This window comes from Myxine glutinosa, chromosome 14 (assembly GCF_964187855.1).
Source record: "Myxine glutinosa chromosome 14, kmMyxGlut1.1, whole genome shotgun sequence".
Lineage (NCBI taxonomy): Eukaryota > Metazoa > Chordata > Myxini > Myxiniformes > Myxinidae > Myxine > Myxine glutinosa.
The window spans coordinates 64,884,505-64,901,593 of NC_136274.1; the positions used below are offsets into that span (position 1 = coordinate 64,884,505).

The following is a 17,089-nucleotide window of genomic DNA, read 5'->3' on the forward strand; positions in this document are numbered from 1 at the left end:
AATTAGATTTTAGGATTTATTTTACCTCAACCTTTATTTTGCCATGCTTTATTTCATTAAATCATTATTGTGGCATTTTTTTTTTGTTGTGTCGTGTTTCTCTGTTTGTGGGTTTCGGGAATCAACCCGTGTCCTTTGTCCAGGTACGCACTTCACCGCCTTCTGTCCCTTGCGTGCCTAAAAGACAACCGCCATTATTCGGTCCTTTGCCTCGGAAATGAAAGACCGTCCGGCTATCCGTCCAAGGCTGGTGTTTATCGACTACGGACTTGACAATACTTATTAATTGTATGGGATCTGATTCTCAAATCCGAATCCAGATTTTGATTATATGTTTTAATTAGTCCATGAGAGTAGATAGTGTTTCCAAGCCAAGGCAAGTTTGAATAGGCCAAATAAAAATGGCGTCTTAAGAACCCAGTGATGTCATAGAGGGCTGACCAAGATGACGGACCTCCATTTTGGTAAGGTTTATTTTGTTTTTTCAGTTATGAGCATCTCGTTAATCATCTTCAAAAAGGGTTTTTAACACACCCAGACACCCAGTTTTCACTCTTGCACTCCCTTGGAGTTCGCGAAGTATGACTGCAAAGTTTTGGGGCACAAGGTTTCATGATTTCGGACTTATGGAAGAGACATACACACTGACACACTCACACTGCCTTTTATTATTACGGATTTAATTTCAGTATGTCTGTCCAAACCATAACATTTTTACCATTTGAGCTTTTGTCATCAAATCTTCAACAAACCTTTATATTATTATGAGAACACAAATGAAGAAAATGTGTAATTTTTTTAACTGTCATTTTTGTCAACTTTAGTATGACTACAAAGCGGGTGGGATTTTCATTTTGAGATGCTTTCCAGTCAAGCCTTGTTGTTTAAAACAAAGGTAGTGGAAGAATAAAAGAGAGACGTGACAAGGAGAGACAGTTCGACATGTTGTATTCTGATTTGAGCGATTTTGGTTTCCAAACGCAGTGCATATACAGAAAGACAATAACAGGTGTGTTGTTTGTCCATCCTTCACAGAAGGAAACAGGGCATGGCTTCTGTTCGCCTCTCAGACAGCAGGCAAAGATTCCTCCACTGTGTCCGTGTATTCCAGCAGAACTTTTCTCACCAAACCACCAAGGTGTGTACGTGCACAATGTTAACAGGTGTGCAAAGCAAGCAGTCCATGTGTAATGTAGGTGTGAAGGTACCTGTGATGGAAAGTGCTTTGAGAACTTGACTCTTCATGAAAAACCATAAATATGAAATTAATTAATTGCTTGGTTGTTTGACTGTGTTGGTGAATTTGAATGCATGTACGACGTGTGTCTTGTGGAGTTGGGACATTTCAATGGGGCAAGTTGTCCCACAGGGTTAGGTGAGACTGTTTGTTTCCACTTACCCAAAGGTGTGTGAGTGAGATAATTAATGAGACCCTGCAGTTCAATCATGCTCTATATTCACCTCACCTGTGAGGGTCACCTTTGTCCTGCGTCCTAGGCAAGCGTTCACCATGATGAAATGTCATCGTTATATATTGTGTGGCAAGATGCATGGTATTGGGTGGTCTGCCGGGTGTCTGTAGTTCCTCAGGTAAAATATTATTTATTTATAATTGTCATCATAGAACTTTGCAAGCACATGTTATAGTGTGAACGCATGTGCCATGCAATAATACACTTATTGGTATTGGGGTCATTGACTAACTTCCCCAACAGGTATCATCGCGGATGCTGCAAGTTGAACAAGGTGAGTGTTTCGGATTAACTTTGTGAGCTTTAAAACCCCGGCATTGTAAAGCAAAAAGGTTTCAGATTGGACACGCAGCTATAGGATGACAATAAGAGGGTGTGTAGTGACTGTGTGTGCTCCCCGATTGTGTAGTGACTTTGTGTGTGCTCCCAGGGTGTGTAGTGACTGTGTGTGCGCCCAGGGTGTGTAGTGACTTTGTGTGTGCTCCCAGAGTGTTTAGTGACTTTGTGTGTGCTCCCAGGGTGTGTAGTGACTGTGTGTGCTCCCAGGGTGTGTCGTGACTGTGTGTGCTCCCAGAGTGTTTAGTGACTTTGTGTGTGCTCCCAGAGTGTCTCGTGACTGTGTGTGCTCCCAGGGTGTGTAGTGACTGTGTGTGTGCTCCCAGGGTGTGTTCTGAGTGTGTGTGTGTGTGTGCGCTCCAGGGTGTGTTGTGAGTGTTTGTGTGTGCTCCCAGGGTGTGTTGTGAGTGTGTGCTCCTAGGGTGTGTTGTGAGTGTGTGTGTGTGTGTGTGTGTGTGTGTGTGTGTGCTCCCAGGGTGCATAGTGATTGTGTGTGTGCTCCCAAGGCGCGTAGTGACTGCATGTGTGTTCCCAGGGTGTGTAGTGACTGTGTGCTCCCAGGGTGCATCGTGACTGTGTGTGTGCTCCCAGTGTGTGTTGTGACTTTGTGAGTGCTCCCAGAGTGTGTAGTGACTTTGTGTGTGCTCCCAGGGTGTGTAGTGACTGTGTGCTCCCAGCGTGTCTCATGACTGTGTGTGTGCTCCCAGGGTGTGTAGTGACTGTGTGTGTGCTCCCAGGGTGTGTAGTGACTGTGTGTGTGCTCCCAGGGTGTGTAGTGACTGTGTGCTCCCAGGGTGCATAGTGACGGTGTGTGTGCTCCCAGGGTGTGTAGTGACTGTGTGTGTGCTCCCAGGGTGCATAGTGACGGTGTGTGTGCTCCCAGTGTGTGTTGTGACTTTGTGTGTGCTCCCAGAGTGTGTAGTGGCTGTATGTGTGCTCCCAGGGTGTGTAGTGACTGTGTGCTCCCAGAGTGTCTCGTGACTGTGTGTGTGCTCCCAGGGTGTGTAGTGACTGTGTGCTCCCAGAGTGTGTAGTGACTTTGTGTGTGCTCCCAGGGTGTGTAGTGACTGTGTGCTCCCAGAGTGTGTAGTGGCTGTGTGTGTGCTCCCAGGGTGTGTAGTGACTGTGTGCTCCCAGAGTGTCTCGTGACTGTGTGTGTGCTCCCAGGGTGTGTAGTGACTGTGTGCTCCCAGAGTGTGTAGTGACTTTGTGTGTGCTCCCAGGGTGTGTAGTGACTTTGTGTAGGCACTACAAAAACGAACACCACGTGATGTGTGTGTAGTGCTGATTGTACAATGGCTCCTTTATTAAATGAGAGTTTTTTATTTCATAAGTAACTCGATTTTCATCTGGAATAAATAAATCAGCTCATCACAGTAATCCCTTCACCTGTTACCTTTTCTTTCTCCTTCCCCCTTTTTTTGGATACCTAAGCCATGTAACATTGTTTCCCAAATGTCATAATTAATTTACTTAATTTTGTGAATAAATTAGAATATAAAAATAATTATAATAACAAAAATGATAATAACAAAAATAAAACAGATTAGATCATTTTGCTACTATATTCACCTAACTTTTACACCTGACTGCACTCTTCGCACCAACCTTTGTGTATCACCTGTCCATCTCTATAAATGTCTCGCCTTCACTACCTGGTGTAAATCCTTGTGAATAACTCATTGGAAACGTTCCGTGCACTTCTCTCCCTCCATACATGCTTATCCTTGTTTACATTTAATGTCCGGCCGAACCCACGGCCCTATAATTGGTACTTGGAGAGCGCAGAACCTTCCATTTTGTTTTCTTCATGAGGTCTCCTTCGCCACTTTGGGCAGGTAGTACAAGACCCTGACACCGAGTTTGTGCGTCGGAGTAAAACTCAGCACTTCCAGGTACAGAGGATGTGGCAGGGCCCCGTACCCCCTGATCCTCTGAACCCTGGCCAATGCACCATTGTACAGGAGCACCGCCCCGCCGCCCAGCACCACGTCTCTTCCCCCGGTGGCCAAGGTGTTAACTCCGTTCAACAGGTACTGGAGTTCTGGGTATACATGCCTTCTTTCTTTCCTTTCGTTCGCTCCTGAAATCGCCGATTTGCTCTCGGTCTCGTCTTCCCCTTTACCGATGGCCAGGAAAACCATGGGGGCTGCTTTTCCCCGATAACTTCTCCCTCTCTGCCGGATGTCCAACCCTGTAGCTCCCGCAGGTATGGTCGTTATTTTGTTGTATCCGACCCTTGAAAAGCAGTAAAGCATCCATTAGTGATCCACACTCTGTACACAAACAAAACATGTCGTCAATGAGTGAACCACACATGGTACACACACAAAACATATCGTCCATTGGTGATCCGCACTCGGTACACAAACAAAACATGCAAATAGTATCAGGTACCATAACATGCGTCATTTAATGCCTTCAAACTGCAATTCAATTCTCGTTTCCATTTGCTGCAACAAATATTGTAGTGACAAGTAGCAAATTGAGTGCATTGGTGTGTAGTTTGTGAACAGGCATGTAAATGGGTGTTTTACGTTTGTGTTGGCTCGCCATCAAATGCTTAAAGATTTACTGCACCAATATGCTTACAGATTTCAAGTCGTACCAAAGATTTTAAAATCTTTGTGGCGTGGTACGTACTTGTTGTTCCCTTGCTTAACGTTCAGCATTTAAAAAAAATATAGAGCACAGACAATCCCCATCGAAATTCCTTTTGAGGAAATGCACCGCTGAGTATGGTGAGAAAAGCGGCACCTTGTTATGACGTCCCTCGAACCCAGAACATCCTGGGAAGTGACGGTAGTGACGGCACTTCCCCTAAAGCGCAGTAGCTGTGTTAAGTGCTGGTCTTGTTGGTTGTTATCACGATATGCGGGTTTTAGGAGGTGGGAAGAAGTGTTCTCCCAGAACTCAAAATATCCACCTACTCTTTCGGTAAAGGATCATAATTATTGATGAACCACATTGGGAAACTTCATTTTCACATGTTTGTTCCAAGGGCTCTTTTTAGAAACCTCACTGAACCTCTGACAGCCTACACTTTGTAGCTCGTTTGTCGTGATATTCCCCGGAATGCTTAAGTACTCTGTAAGGGTTTTCTTGATCATCCCTGTTGCTCAGACTATCACTGGTACAATTTCAGCTTTCTTCAATTTCCAAGACCTCTTGAACTCATTTTTCAGATCCTGGTATTTGAGCATTTCTTGGTTTCTGAAGCATTTAGTCCCAAGTCATTGGGAACTAAAACCTTAATCAACAGTGCCGTCTTTTCCTTTTTGTGTTTGAGCACTATGTCCGGACGCAATGCTTTGTTTGCGATGTCTACAGTTGATGGGATCATCTTGTCATGCCGAGTACATCGTGTTCATTTTCAAGGATTGAGTTTGGTTTGTGTTCCATGATTGCTCTGGGACTGGGATGTTGAAATGTTTACAGATGTGACAGTGGATTACTCCACAGACACTGTCATGTCTTTCTGTGTCCAACTGTTCCAACATGAGTTTTTTTTACATCCCGAAAGGAGGTGACTGGTAATTTCTGTTTCTACTCCACAAAACCTGCATTTGTCCGATTGGCTCAATCCCACCATTTTCTTTCAGCCATTAGTGTGGTGTCCTTGGTCTTGGGCATTTATGATGACTCGTTTTCCATCCCAATTAATTTGACCTCTTCTTAGCCATTCCAATGAGCCTTCCTTGTCGATTGTCATTCTCCCATTTGTCAGAGTATATCTGTTGATATTTGTTTTTGTAGTTTTCCTTTTTTTTTTTTTGCGATCATTGGGGATGTATTTGTTTCTGTTTTGTTTTCCTGTGTGGTATCCTACACTTGCACCTGTTTTTGGAAGTTTGTTGCAAAATGGATGAAGGGTACCTTTTCAGATTTGTTGTCTTCTTGCTCGTGCACTAATGTCATTTGATAGTCTGTTGAGCTTTTCACATACTCCGCTGGTCCTACATATGTTGTTCTGTGGACTTGGTTTATCTCCATCAAACCGCCTCCTCCTCCTAGTCTTGGCAAGTAAAATGTCCGTGTGTGTGTGTGTGTGTGTGTGTGTGTTTCTATCTGTCCAGGCCATAACCTTTTTAACATTTGAGCTTTATGCACCCACACCTTCAACATGTCCACCTCCCCTTTCAACACAAAGCTCACAGTGGCGGAGCATGCCCTGAACTGCTCGTCTCACCATAGCCGGGTCATTGCGCAAAGCATCCACTTCATGTCGAATACGGCCCTGCAATTCGTCAAGATCACGGGGAGGAGTTACGAACACCTTGTTCTTTAAATGTCCCCAAAGGAAATAATCACATGGTGTGAGGTCAGGTGATCTTGGCGGCCATTCCTTTGAATGGTTGAGGGCGATAACTCAGTCTCCAAAGAGTTCCCTCAGTCGATCTCGGACAGCGATAAGACGATGTGCTGGGGCGCCGTCTTGGGCCCACCAGAGATATCTGAAGACACCATGAACCTGTCACTCAAAGTTCTCCTCCAGCTGCAGTAAAACTTCATCATTGATCATCTGCAGATACCTGTTACCATTGACATTCCTTTGAAAGAAAAATGGTCCGATCACCTGACCACTTCCACAAAGTCCCAACCAAACAGTCCACTTTTGTCGATCATGTTGGTGTCAAAATTAAATTCCGGGGGCTGTCCTGTCAGTGCATATTCAAGAACATTATGGGTATTGACCTTGCCGTCCATGGTGAAAGCAGCTTCGTCACCGATAACGAGATACCGCAGGAAATGGACATCTGCCTCGCAACGTGCTATCAACCATCTGGCAAGCACCAGCCTCCTGGCAAAATCCCCTTGCGTAAGTTGTTGCCAGATGTGAATCCGATATGGATGTTGGTGGATGTCCACTCCAGTCTTGTGATTCGGTTGAATGTTGCCAAAGGCAATCCCGTCCCATTTTGTCTTGCGCTGGTATCCCTAGGATGCTCCAAAACCTGCTGCCTTACTGTTGCAATGTTCATTTCCGATCGCCCAGTGCGCCTCCGACCAGAATTCTCCTTGTTGCGGTTGAGGCTAGTGCCATGCTCTTGGTATTTTCTAACATTCGCCCAGATGGTTTTGGCTGCTGGATGCTCCCATTCTGGGAAACGTTCCCTGAACGCATCACAAGCTCGCTGCAAACTTCCAGTTTGGTGAAAGTTTGTAACCACGAAGGTGTTCAGTCGTAAGTTGAACCATCTTTTCAATGACTCAGACTTCTCTAAACCCATACACTGTAGGTCCATCTTAAATACTCATCTTAAACAAAGGATGACGCAACCGACGATTACCAGACCAGCTTAACAATTTTACATAATCAACTTGGCAGTCGACAAGTAATGCATCCATTTAAAACTGTCTTGCACCAATTAGCCAGACTTGTAAAAATTCGATTTGAACTTGTCATTTTCAATGAACATGTACTCGGTCATGTGTGACAGCAATGATGCATGAAAGGCAGCAATGGAAAGCTGAGGATCTCCTCATAATTGGTAAACCACATGTAAATTGTCAAACAAAATAACCTTTGCATATTAACCCCTTGAATTCGGATTACCTTTTTTTTGATATGCACTGTATATATGTATATATATATATACTAGCTTGGCTCGGCTCGCTGCGCTCGCCTCATCACGCGTCGTTGCTGAGGAACGGGCTTATTTTAGCTGAGGATAATGACTGTACCTGAGTTGCTGTGTTGTCATGATTTACACCAATCATAATACAAACAATTATTTTGCACAAATGTATTTGTTGTGATTGTGATATTACATTTTAATAGGCAATTTAGGTTGAAGATTTAGGTTGAATGTTTTTTTTTCAAGAAAGAACCCCCCAGGACATACATAGGGGAGGGGTAGGTGCAGACTGGAAGTTTGGGACGATTACACCTCACCACCACGTAATTCAAAACACCTCACCACCAAGTAATTCAAAACACCTCACCACCACGAAATTAAAAACACCCCACAGCCATAAAACACGTAATAAAAACACCTCACCACCACGAAATTAAAAACACCTCACAGCCATAAAACACGTAATAAAATCACCTCACAGCCATAAAACACGTAATAAAAACATCTCACAGCCATAAAACACGTAATAAAAACACCTCACCACCACGAAATTAAAAACACCTCACAGCCATAAAACACGTAATAAAAACACCTTACAGCCACGAAATTAAAAACACCTCACCACAAAGTAATTCAAAACACCTCACCACCACGTAATTCAAAACACCTCACCACCACGTCATTAAAAAACACCTCACCACCACATAATTCAAAATACCTCACCACCACGTGATTCAAAACCACCACAACGTTATTAAAAACTGTGTGGGAGGGGGGGAGGGGGAGGGGAGGGGGGAGGGGGAGGGGAGGGGGGGAGGGGGAGGGGAGGGGGGAGGGGGAGGGGAGGGGGGGGAGGGGGAGGGGGAGGGAAGGGGGGAGGGGAAGGGGGAGGGGAGGGGGGAAGGGGAGGGGGGAGGGGGAGGGGGAGGGGAGGGGGGGAGGGGGAGGGGGGAGGGGAGGGGGAGGGGGAGTGGGGGGAGGGGGAGGGGGGGGGAGGGGGAGGGGAGGGGGGAGAGGGGAGGGGAGGGGGGGGAGGGAGGGGGGGGGGGGGGGGAGGGGAGGGGGGGAGGGGGAGGGGAGGGGGGAACGGCTAGCTTGGCAAGCGATAGCAGGCTTTTTACTTTTATTTTTACCTCAATGAGGGCTATATATATAGTCCGTGCTTGGAGCCTTCAAGTTCACCATAAAGTTTTTTAATGAAAAATAATGCAGATGTATAACAATCCACCAATGCAAGTTCAGAAATGAATGCAGATCCTTTACTTTGCGATACAAACGCAATTCCCGCCATTTCCACTCACGATCGAGGGCCTCCACAGTGACCGCGCCTCTTCTTCCTCCTACAACTTCGTCTCACTTCTTTCACTCAAAATGCACGAAATTCTGCCGCATGAAATTATTTAGAGGCCTCGTCGGGGGGATATAAGGTAGATAAGGAAGGCGTTGTAACAGCAGAATCAAAATAAAAGTGGAAGCACATAAGGAAATGGGAGCTATTCTGGACCCACAGCCAAACCCGACAAACCATTGCAATACACCCCGAACGTCTAGCGCCGCCATAAACTACACCATGGAATTGCAGCTGGCGCGGTTTTTTTAAACCATTGATATTAAAATAAAACGTAGCCTAAAACCACCGGGATTTTATGCTGATTCCGAATCTGTGTCTAAAACTTTTCTCCGATGTGTAGTTCTTGAGTTATAAGCGGACATCCAGACAGACACACACACACACAGACACTCCTCCTTTATATATATATGTATATATATATATATATATATATATATATATATATATATATATATACATATACATTATATATACATTATACATACATTATATATATATATATATACATTATATATACATTATACATACATACATACATACATACATACATACATAGTCACGTGAAAAAGTAAGTACACCCCATGTAAAGTTTTGACTTTTTCAACATTTTTCAACATACAGCTATTTGATCTTCATTTCAACAATATTGATAGATAAAGGTGATATAATGTAACAAATATCATGAAACATTTACATTTTGTAGTCCATTGAATAATTATATAAACATAAATGCAAATTTCGCATGTGGAAAAAGTAAGTACACCCCATGAAATGTTTTTTATCTTTTTGAAACAGTACAGCACATGCACAGCTCGTTTCAAATCCCCTCACAACATCTCAATGGGATTTAAATCCGGGCTATGACTTGGCCATTCCAGAACCCGTCATTTCTTTCTTTTCAGCCATTCCTTGGTGGATTTACTGGTATGTTTAGGGTTATTGTCATGTTGCAAGGTCCACCTTCGGTTGAGCTTCAACTTTCCGACAGATGGCCTCACATTATCCTCAAGCACCCTCTGGTACAATGAAGAATTCATAGTAGATTCTATGATGGTGAGCTGCCCAGGCCCTGATGCAGCAAAGCTGCCCCAAACCATAATATTTCCACCACCATGCTTTACAGTTGGTATCAGGTTCTTCTGGTCAAATGCTGTCTTTGGTTTTCGCCAAACATGTCTTCTGGTACTGTGGCCAAATAGCTCTACCTTTGACTCATCTGTCCAGAGCACTTTGTTCCAGAAGTGCTGGTCTTTGCCTCGGTGTTCATTGGCAAACTTTAGTCTTGCCCTGATGTTCTTTCTGGACAGCAAAGGTTTCCTCCTGGCACACCTCCCATGTAGATCAAATTTGTGCAGCCTCTTTCTAATGGTAGACCCGTGCACTTTGACATCAACAGTGGCAAGAGCTACCTGTAGGTCCCGTGATGACATTCTGGGGTTCTTAGAGACTTCTTTCAGCATCTTGCGGTCTGCTCTCGGGCTGAACTTGCTGGGGCGGCCTGGCCTGAACAAGTTGGCAGTTGTTTGGAATCTTCTCCACTTGTAGATGATCTTCCAGATAGTCAAATGATTGATTTCAAATTGTTTGGAGATCTTTTTAAATCCCTCCCAGACTCGTCGGCATCTATAACCTTCTTTCTGAAGGCATCAGAGAGCTCTTTTGACTAGGCATGGTGACGCCGCACACTTCAACAACAAAGAGCAAACCAAACTAAATGTCTGAGGTTTAAATAAGACTGGTTCATCAAAGATCCTCTCTAACGATGTTCTAAGCATTTGCACCTGAGCTGGTGCACCTGATTCTAATTTTAGGTATTTGAAGTAGTGATAAATGGAGGGGTGTACTTACTTTTTCCACATGCGAAATTGGCATTTATGTTTATTTAAATTATACAATGGACTACAAAATGTAAATGTTTCATGATATTTGTTATATTATATCACCTTTATCTTTCAATATTGTTGAAATGAAGATCAAATAGCTGTATGTTGAAATATGTTGAAAAAGTCAAAACTTTACATGTGGTGTACTTACTTTTTCACGTGACTGTGTATATATATATGTGTGTTTGGCTGTGTGTGTCTAGCTGTAGTTTTTGTGTGTGTGTGTGTTTGGCTGTAATATGTGTGTGTTTGGCTGTGGGTGTCTAGCTGTAGTATTTGTGTATGTGTGTGTTTGGCTGTAGTATGTGTGTGTGTGTGTGTGTGTGTGTGTTTGGCTGTAGCATGTGTGTGTGTGTTTGGCTGTAGTCTGTGTGTGTTTGGCTGTGTGTGTGTGTGTGTTTGGCTGTGTGTGTGTTCAGCTGTGTGTGTTTCGCTGTGTATGAGCATGCTGGTTGGTTCTTTCATATCCTATACTTTAGGGGATCTACTAAAGTTGGGCTTTTTCCTGTGGACCCAAGGGCCATTTCATACAATACTCCTTGGGACTATGCGTGTGTTGTTTGAATAGAAATAGCATGTGGATGTCTTTGTTTTTCAAACTTTGAAAAGTGTTCAAATATTATTATTTGACGGCCACAGAAATAATGCCTATTCGATACTTGCATACACAGTGGGTGGAAGTTATTGCTCATTCCCAAAAGGATGAATTGTTTTTGTTACTTCATGAAGCATTTTGGGGAAAGAAAGCTGGACAACCTGTTCCATAGGACAGAGGGCACAGGCACAGGAAGGTGAAGTCTTTCTTGTTTTGAGGTTTATTCACTTTTATTCCCAGTTTATTCACTTTTACTTTTGCTTTCTTCTCCTATTATCATTCACATTGCAAGAAAGAAACGGAGAAGCCGAGAAATTTCAAACCCAGCTGGCCTGATAATTTTCCATCGTTGATAAAACCTAACAATATTATCTTCTCACCTATGTGTTCAGATCACCTACATGATCATATTTCCTGCTCCTATCTGTGTGCACAGGATGAAAACTTTGAAATCCGAACCACAGTTCTATCATCAAAGCTGCCTGATACACACTCTCATGTGTCTCCAGCATCATTTAAACAAACCTTTTCTGTAAAAAAAATTAAGTTGTCACTCTTGCAGGACACACTATCGATTACCCATTTGCTTATCTTTTTGCAATACTACACAACTAATATGTTGCACCTCATTAGCAAGTTTATAGGAACTGACATTCTATGATCAAGGTATTTGTATACTATGTGCAACAACAGACACACGGAAGGAGAAACATTCCTGAAGCCAAGTGCTTGGACAGCAGCCACATGACTGGAACTGCAGATCTGTAGGCAGTACGCCAAGTTTTCACGATGACTGATGAGATAAGTCTGGGATTGAATCCAAGACATTTCACCCACCAGATGGATGAACTCGCATCTTTCCTGAGCTCGTTTTTTTCACTCTTCCACCATCATGTCCAAAGTTTCTGGACAACCATTCGATCTGTAAATCTTCACTCTCAAATCGTACTCCTTTGTGGGTTTGTTTTGCTCACGTGCAAGTTGTCTGCATTCAAGCTGAGACGTCTCACTCTCGGGCCATGACATCTGACTCTTGGGTCATGGTATCTGTCTATCGGGCCGTCGACTTGGCATCGACTTTCATCTTAGGACTTTAGAGATAGTCGTCTCTGTCTAACAAAGTGAAAAATGTTTTACCAAAAAAAACATCATGAGGCTTGAGCGTCTTGAAGATACAAGGAAAGCTAACCGTCTCCTCAGGCCATCTTGGCATGCACACTAATATGCAGGGCCCAATCCAAGGCCACACACAGGTAAAGTTGCCATGTATAGCCTTAACCATCAGGTTAAGACGCAGAGCCCAAATCTCGGCCACCTACAGGTAAAGCTGTGATGTGCTGCCTTATCCACCAGGTATATGTGCGATGGCTAAAGCTAGACTACCCACAGGTTGAGCCACCATGGCCTTATCAATCAGGTGAACACTGAAAATGCAGCGCCCAAAGTTAGGCCACCCAGTGGTAAAACCACCATGTGCTGAGGCATACGTTGTGCTGAGGTGATTAATTCCTGAACCAAGTATTGCTCCCATTTGCGATCCTATATCTACCACTCTGATAATAACTCAGTCTGGGAATTGTTCCACAGAAACCTGCTCTCTCTTGTGCACATATTCACCCATCTCGTCTTCCGTTATCTTACCTTTCCTCCCACCCATACAACAACAACAACAACATGCATTTTAAGGCCATTTTCCCTGCTAGAGCGGGGGTTGGCCTTGCGGTCCCCATGACAATCTTCTCCATCTTGCCGTATTTTCTGCATCTCTCCTTGTTAACCCCCTTGCCCGCATTTCTTCTTCCTCCATCTTTAGCCAAGTCTTTCTCGGTCTTCCCCGTCCTCTACTTCCTTCTACATTCATTTCCATCACTCTTCTCAACCAGTCACTTTCATCCTTCCTCAACACATGACCAAACCATCTCAACCTGTTCCTCTCATCTGCAGCTCCCTCTTTGCACACCTTACATTTGAATGTAGCTGCCACACTGGATAATGACCCTCTCAGACCACTACATTTTTGATGAACCCACTCAGCGCACATTGTACATTGAATGGAGTTCACTCTGACACCCTTCCTGCACACAGCACAGGGCCACTTCCCAGTTCTTTCCACCTCACCACATGCTTTACCACTTGCCATCACCTTCGTCTTTCCGATATTCACCTTCAGACCTTTTGTCTCCATACATTCCTTCCACTTGTTCATCTTTTCCTTCAGTCCATCCATACTTTCCGCAATCAACACCAGATCATCTGCATACAACAACTCCCACGGTAAACCCTCCTTTACGTTCTGAGCCAGCACCTCCATCACAGCTACAAATAGTAGTGGACTTAGTACCGACCCCTGATGCACTCCCACCTTCACCTCAAACTCACCACTGTTCCCGTCCTCCGTCCTTACAGCTGTGCGCGCTCTTTTGTACATTGCCATCACTACTCTGATCAACCATTCCTCCACTCCTAACCTCCTCACTGCCCATGTCAATACTTTGCGTGGACCCTATTGAATGCTTTCTCCAGATCAACAAACCCAAGAAACAACTTCTTCCTCTTCTCCATGTACTTCTCTTGCAACTGCCTCACAATAAAAAGTGCGTCTGTCGTTCCTCTTCCTGGCATAAATCCAAACTGCATTTCGTCGATCTTCACTTTCTTCCTTATCCTCCTCTCCAACACCCTTTCCAATACCTTCATTCCATGCTCCAATAACTTTATCGCTCGGTACGAGCCACACTCCAGAGGGTCACCTTTCCCCTTGTATAGAGAGACGAGGGTACTCAGTTCCCAATCCACTGGAATGCGGCCTTCTTTCACCGCCAGATTACAGATCTCTGTCATTCTCTTTACACCCCAACTTCCTGCTGCCTTCAACATATCTCCCACAACTCCCGTCGGCCCTCCCGCTTTTCTACTCTTCATTACTTTTATCGCTTCCTCAACTTCCTTCTCAGTTATCTTCTCTGCCGGTCCTAAAACTGGGGTACTCTCTATTTTGCCATCCCATTCATTCTCTGTATTCAACAGCATTTCCATATATCTTTTCCATCTTCCTTTAATTCCATCTGGGTCCACAACGATTTGTCCCACTTCATCCTTCAAGCAACTCACCCCCATCACATCACACCTCTCTTTCGCTATCTGCTTTGCAATCCTGAATACCGCTCTCTGCCCCTCTTCCGAATCCAAGCGTTCTCCGAACATTTTCCTACATGCCTCCTGCGCCTTTGCTACCTCGTTCTTTGCAGCCTTCCTGGCTGCCTTATAACTTTCATGCTCTGCTGTTTCTGCTCCCGTACCCTTCGCCTTCTGCCACTCCTTGAACTTCTTCCTCTTCTCGTCAATCCTCTTTCCAACTTCATCATCCCACCACCATGTTTCCGAGTGCCTCGGTGGTCCTTTTGTCCATCCACATACCTCACCAACGGCTCTCAACAGACTAGCTTTCATTGACATCCAACCACTTTCAAGCTCAACCACAGTCATCCTCGACCCTACTCAGCCTCTCTTTTAATGCCTCCCTTACTGTCACCTCTTTCAACCTCCACACCTTCATTCTCGGTTGGTACTTCACCCGCCGAGCTCTCCTCGCACCTTTCACCCTTATGTCGCAGACAACCAAGTGGTGCTGTGAAACAGCCTCCTCCCCCGGGATCACCTTTGTGTCCCGGAGGTGCCCCCTATCTCGCCTACGCACCATCAGGTTGTCAACGGTTGTCGTCGACCCACCTGACGTGTATGTAACAAGCTTATTATCCTCTTTCTGGAACTGAGTATTACAAAGTTACTGAGTATTACTGAGTTTCCTCCCACCCATGATAAACTGAATCCTCTGTTGATGCGGTTGCTTTAAAATGACTTCCATTCTCCTCCTGGAGAGCAAATCCGACCGAAGGCAATCTCAAATCATTCCACAAAGCCCGCAACAAGTGTGTGTCCACTCTCAGGAGCCAGAAAACAACATCTGTCCAACCTCAAGAATGAAGTTTCAAACTTGTCTCCCTCCTCTAAAACCTGGTGGCACCTTGTTAAGTCTCTCTCTGGAGTGTGTTCCCCTTTCATTCCTTGACTCACTTCAAACGGCATCACAGCCGACTCCGTTTGTGAGAAGGCCGAATGCCTCAATTCAGTGTTTCATGTGTCTGTGAATCTTGTGTCCCACAACCCCTCAATGCCAGTACCCATCCTTCCCTGTTATACCCACCTGCTGCTGGATTCTGTGGCTTTTGTTCCTGAAAAGTAGCAGAAGGATTTTTCAACCCCCAACTCTAATTCAGGAAACTGGACATGACGACAATCAGCTCACGAGTTCTAAAATCCTGCTCTGCTGCTTTTGAACTTCCTTTCCCTGCTCTTTTCACCCTGCAATTTGTGCTAGCTCATCTTACATCTGCTTGGAAATCCACCAACATCACAACATTACATAAAAATATACAAAAACTGATCCCCTCAACAACAGACATCTCAGCTTCCTTCCAATCCTCAGCAAGGTCATGGAATCCATCATCACAGTTGACATAAAATCATTCCTTTTCTTGAATGACTTCATCTCAGATCATCAATTCAGATTCAGACCAAGGCACTCCACCTTGGACATGTTGCTTCTCACCCACCAATGGATGTCAGACATGCGATCAGGATCATCTCTCTGGGCATTTCTCGAGCTTTCAATATAGTCTGACATCCTGCCTAGCTCTCCAAACTGTCTGCCTATGGAATCCAAGGCACCTCCACTCTTGGATTACTGATTTGCTCTACTCTCGTAGCCAATGTGTGGCTCTCAACAGAACTCTTTATTCTCCTCTCCCTGTCAAGACCAGAGTGCCCCAAGGCAGTCCTATTGCTGATCTTCATCAATGATATCTCTGACTCTGGAAAATTCTTTTTATCTCTTTGCTGATGACTCTATCCTGTGCTGTGACATACCTCATCCTTCCGAGAGACAGGCAGCAGCCTCTTTCATCTCTTCAGACCTTGAAAAAAAATCACAACCTGGTCAAACACTTGGAATATGTCTTTCTTTCTGAGAAGTCCTTCTCCCCCTCTTTCTCTCTCACTCCCTCCCTCTCTTTCTCTTCCCCCACTCGCCCTCTTTCCCCTCCCTCTCTCTCTATCTCTCCGAAAGAACCGTACCGCAAACCCTCCCATCTACTTTTTCAACAACCCTCTCGAAGAAGTCCACTCACTCAAACTCTTGGGTCTCACTATCAGCCATGATCTTTCTTGGGTAAAACACATTTCAAAGTTGGCCTCCAAAGCCAGCCGGCTGGGCATCCTCTGTCATGCAAAGGCCTTCTTTGGCACACCTGAACTCCTATCTACCTGCAAGGCTTTCATCACCTGCTTGATGGAATACTGCTCTCTCCTCTGGGCTGGCTCCCCTGCCCTACATCTTGCTCAGCTTTATGGCATGGAAACCAAGGCCTTCCAGATCATTGGAATATTTCACGATGAGTCTATGGGCCTATCACTTTGTGATCGCAGACAGGTTGGTAGTCTCTCTGTCTTCTAACACCTAATTTCTGGTCTTGTACCCTTTGCCCTCTCTGTGCTTTGTCCCCTCCAGATATCTTCAGGAGGCACACGGTCCACCAGCAATCCCCCCCTTCACTCCCTGAGCGAAGCTGCCTAAATCCAGAACCACTGCTCACCTCCACTCATTTGTTCCTCTTGTTCCCACCTGTAGAACCACTTCCACATTATCTTCAGTTGCATTATCCCCTCCAGGTCTTCAAGACAACTATTCATCACTATGTCAAATAATCCCCAATCCAAAACCATGATCTTTTATACACTCGTTAAACCCCCACACTCCCAAAATGTTGCTTCTGCATCCAAATGTCCACCCCTTGTGTTCTCCCCTACCCCTCATC

The 17,089-nt window shown here is 44.8% G+C and overlaps 1 protein-coding gene across 2 annotated transcripts in view; it reads right to left on the bottom strand.

Annotated features, from left to right (window-relative positions):
* Positions 1-650: 650 nt before the first annotated feature.
* The window catches only part of LOC137439871 (A disintegrin and metalloproteinase with thrombospondin motifs 4), a 43,842-nt gene continuing 27,403 nt past the window's right edge, over positions 651-17,089 (bottom strand). For both annotated transcript variants that reach the window (XR_013621355.1, XM_068136069.2), the window contains exon 8: positions 651-4,046. Coding sequence is in view for 1 of the 2 variants with exons in the window: in XM_068136069.2 (XP_067992170.2) it covers positions 3,617-4,046 (430 nt within the window). In the remaining variant the exon portion in view is untranslated. The remainder of the gene's footprint in view (positions 4,047-17,089) is intronic.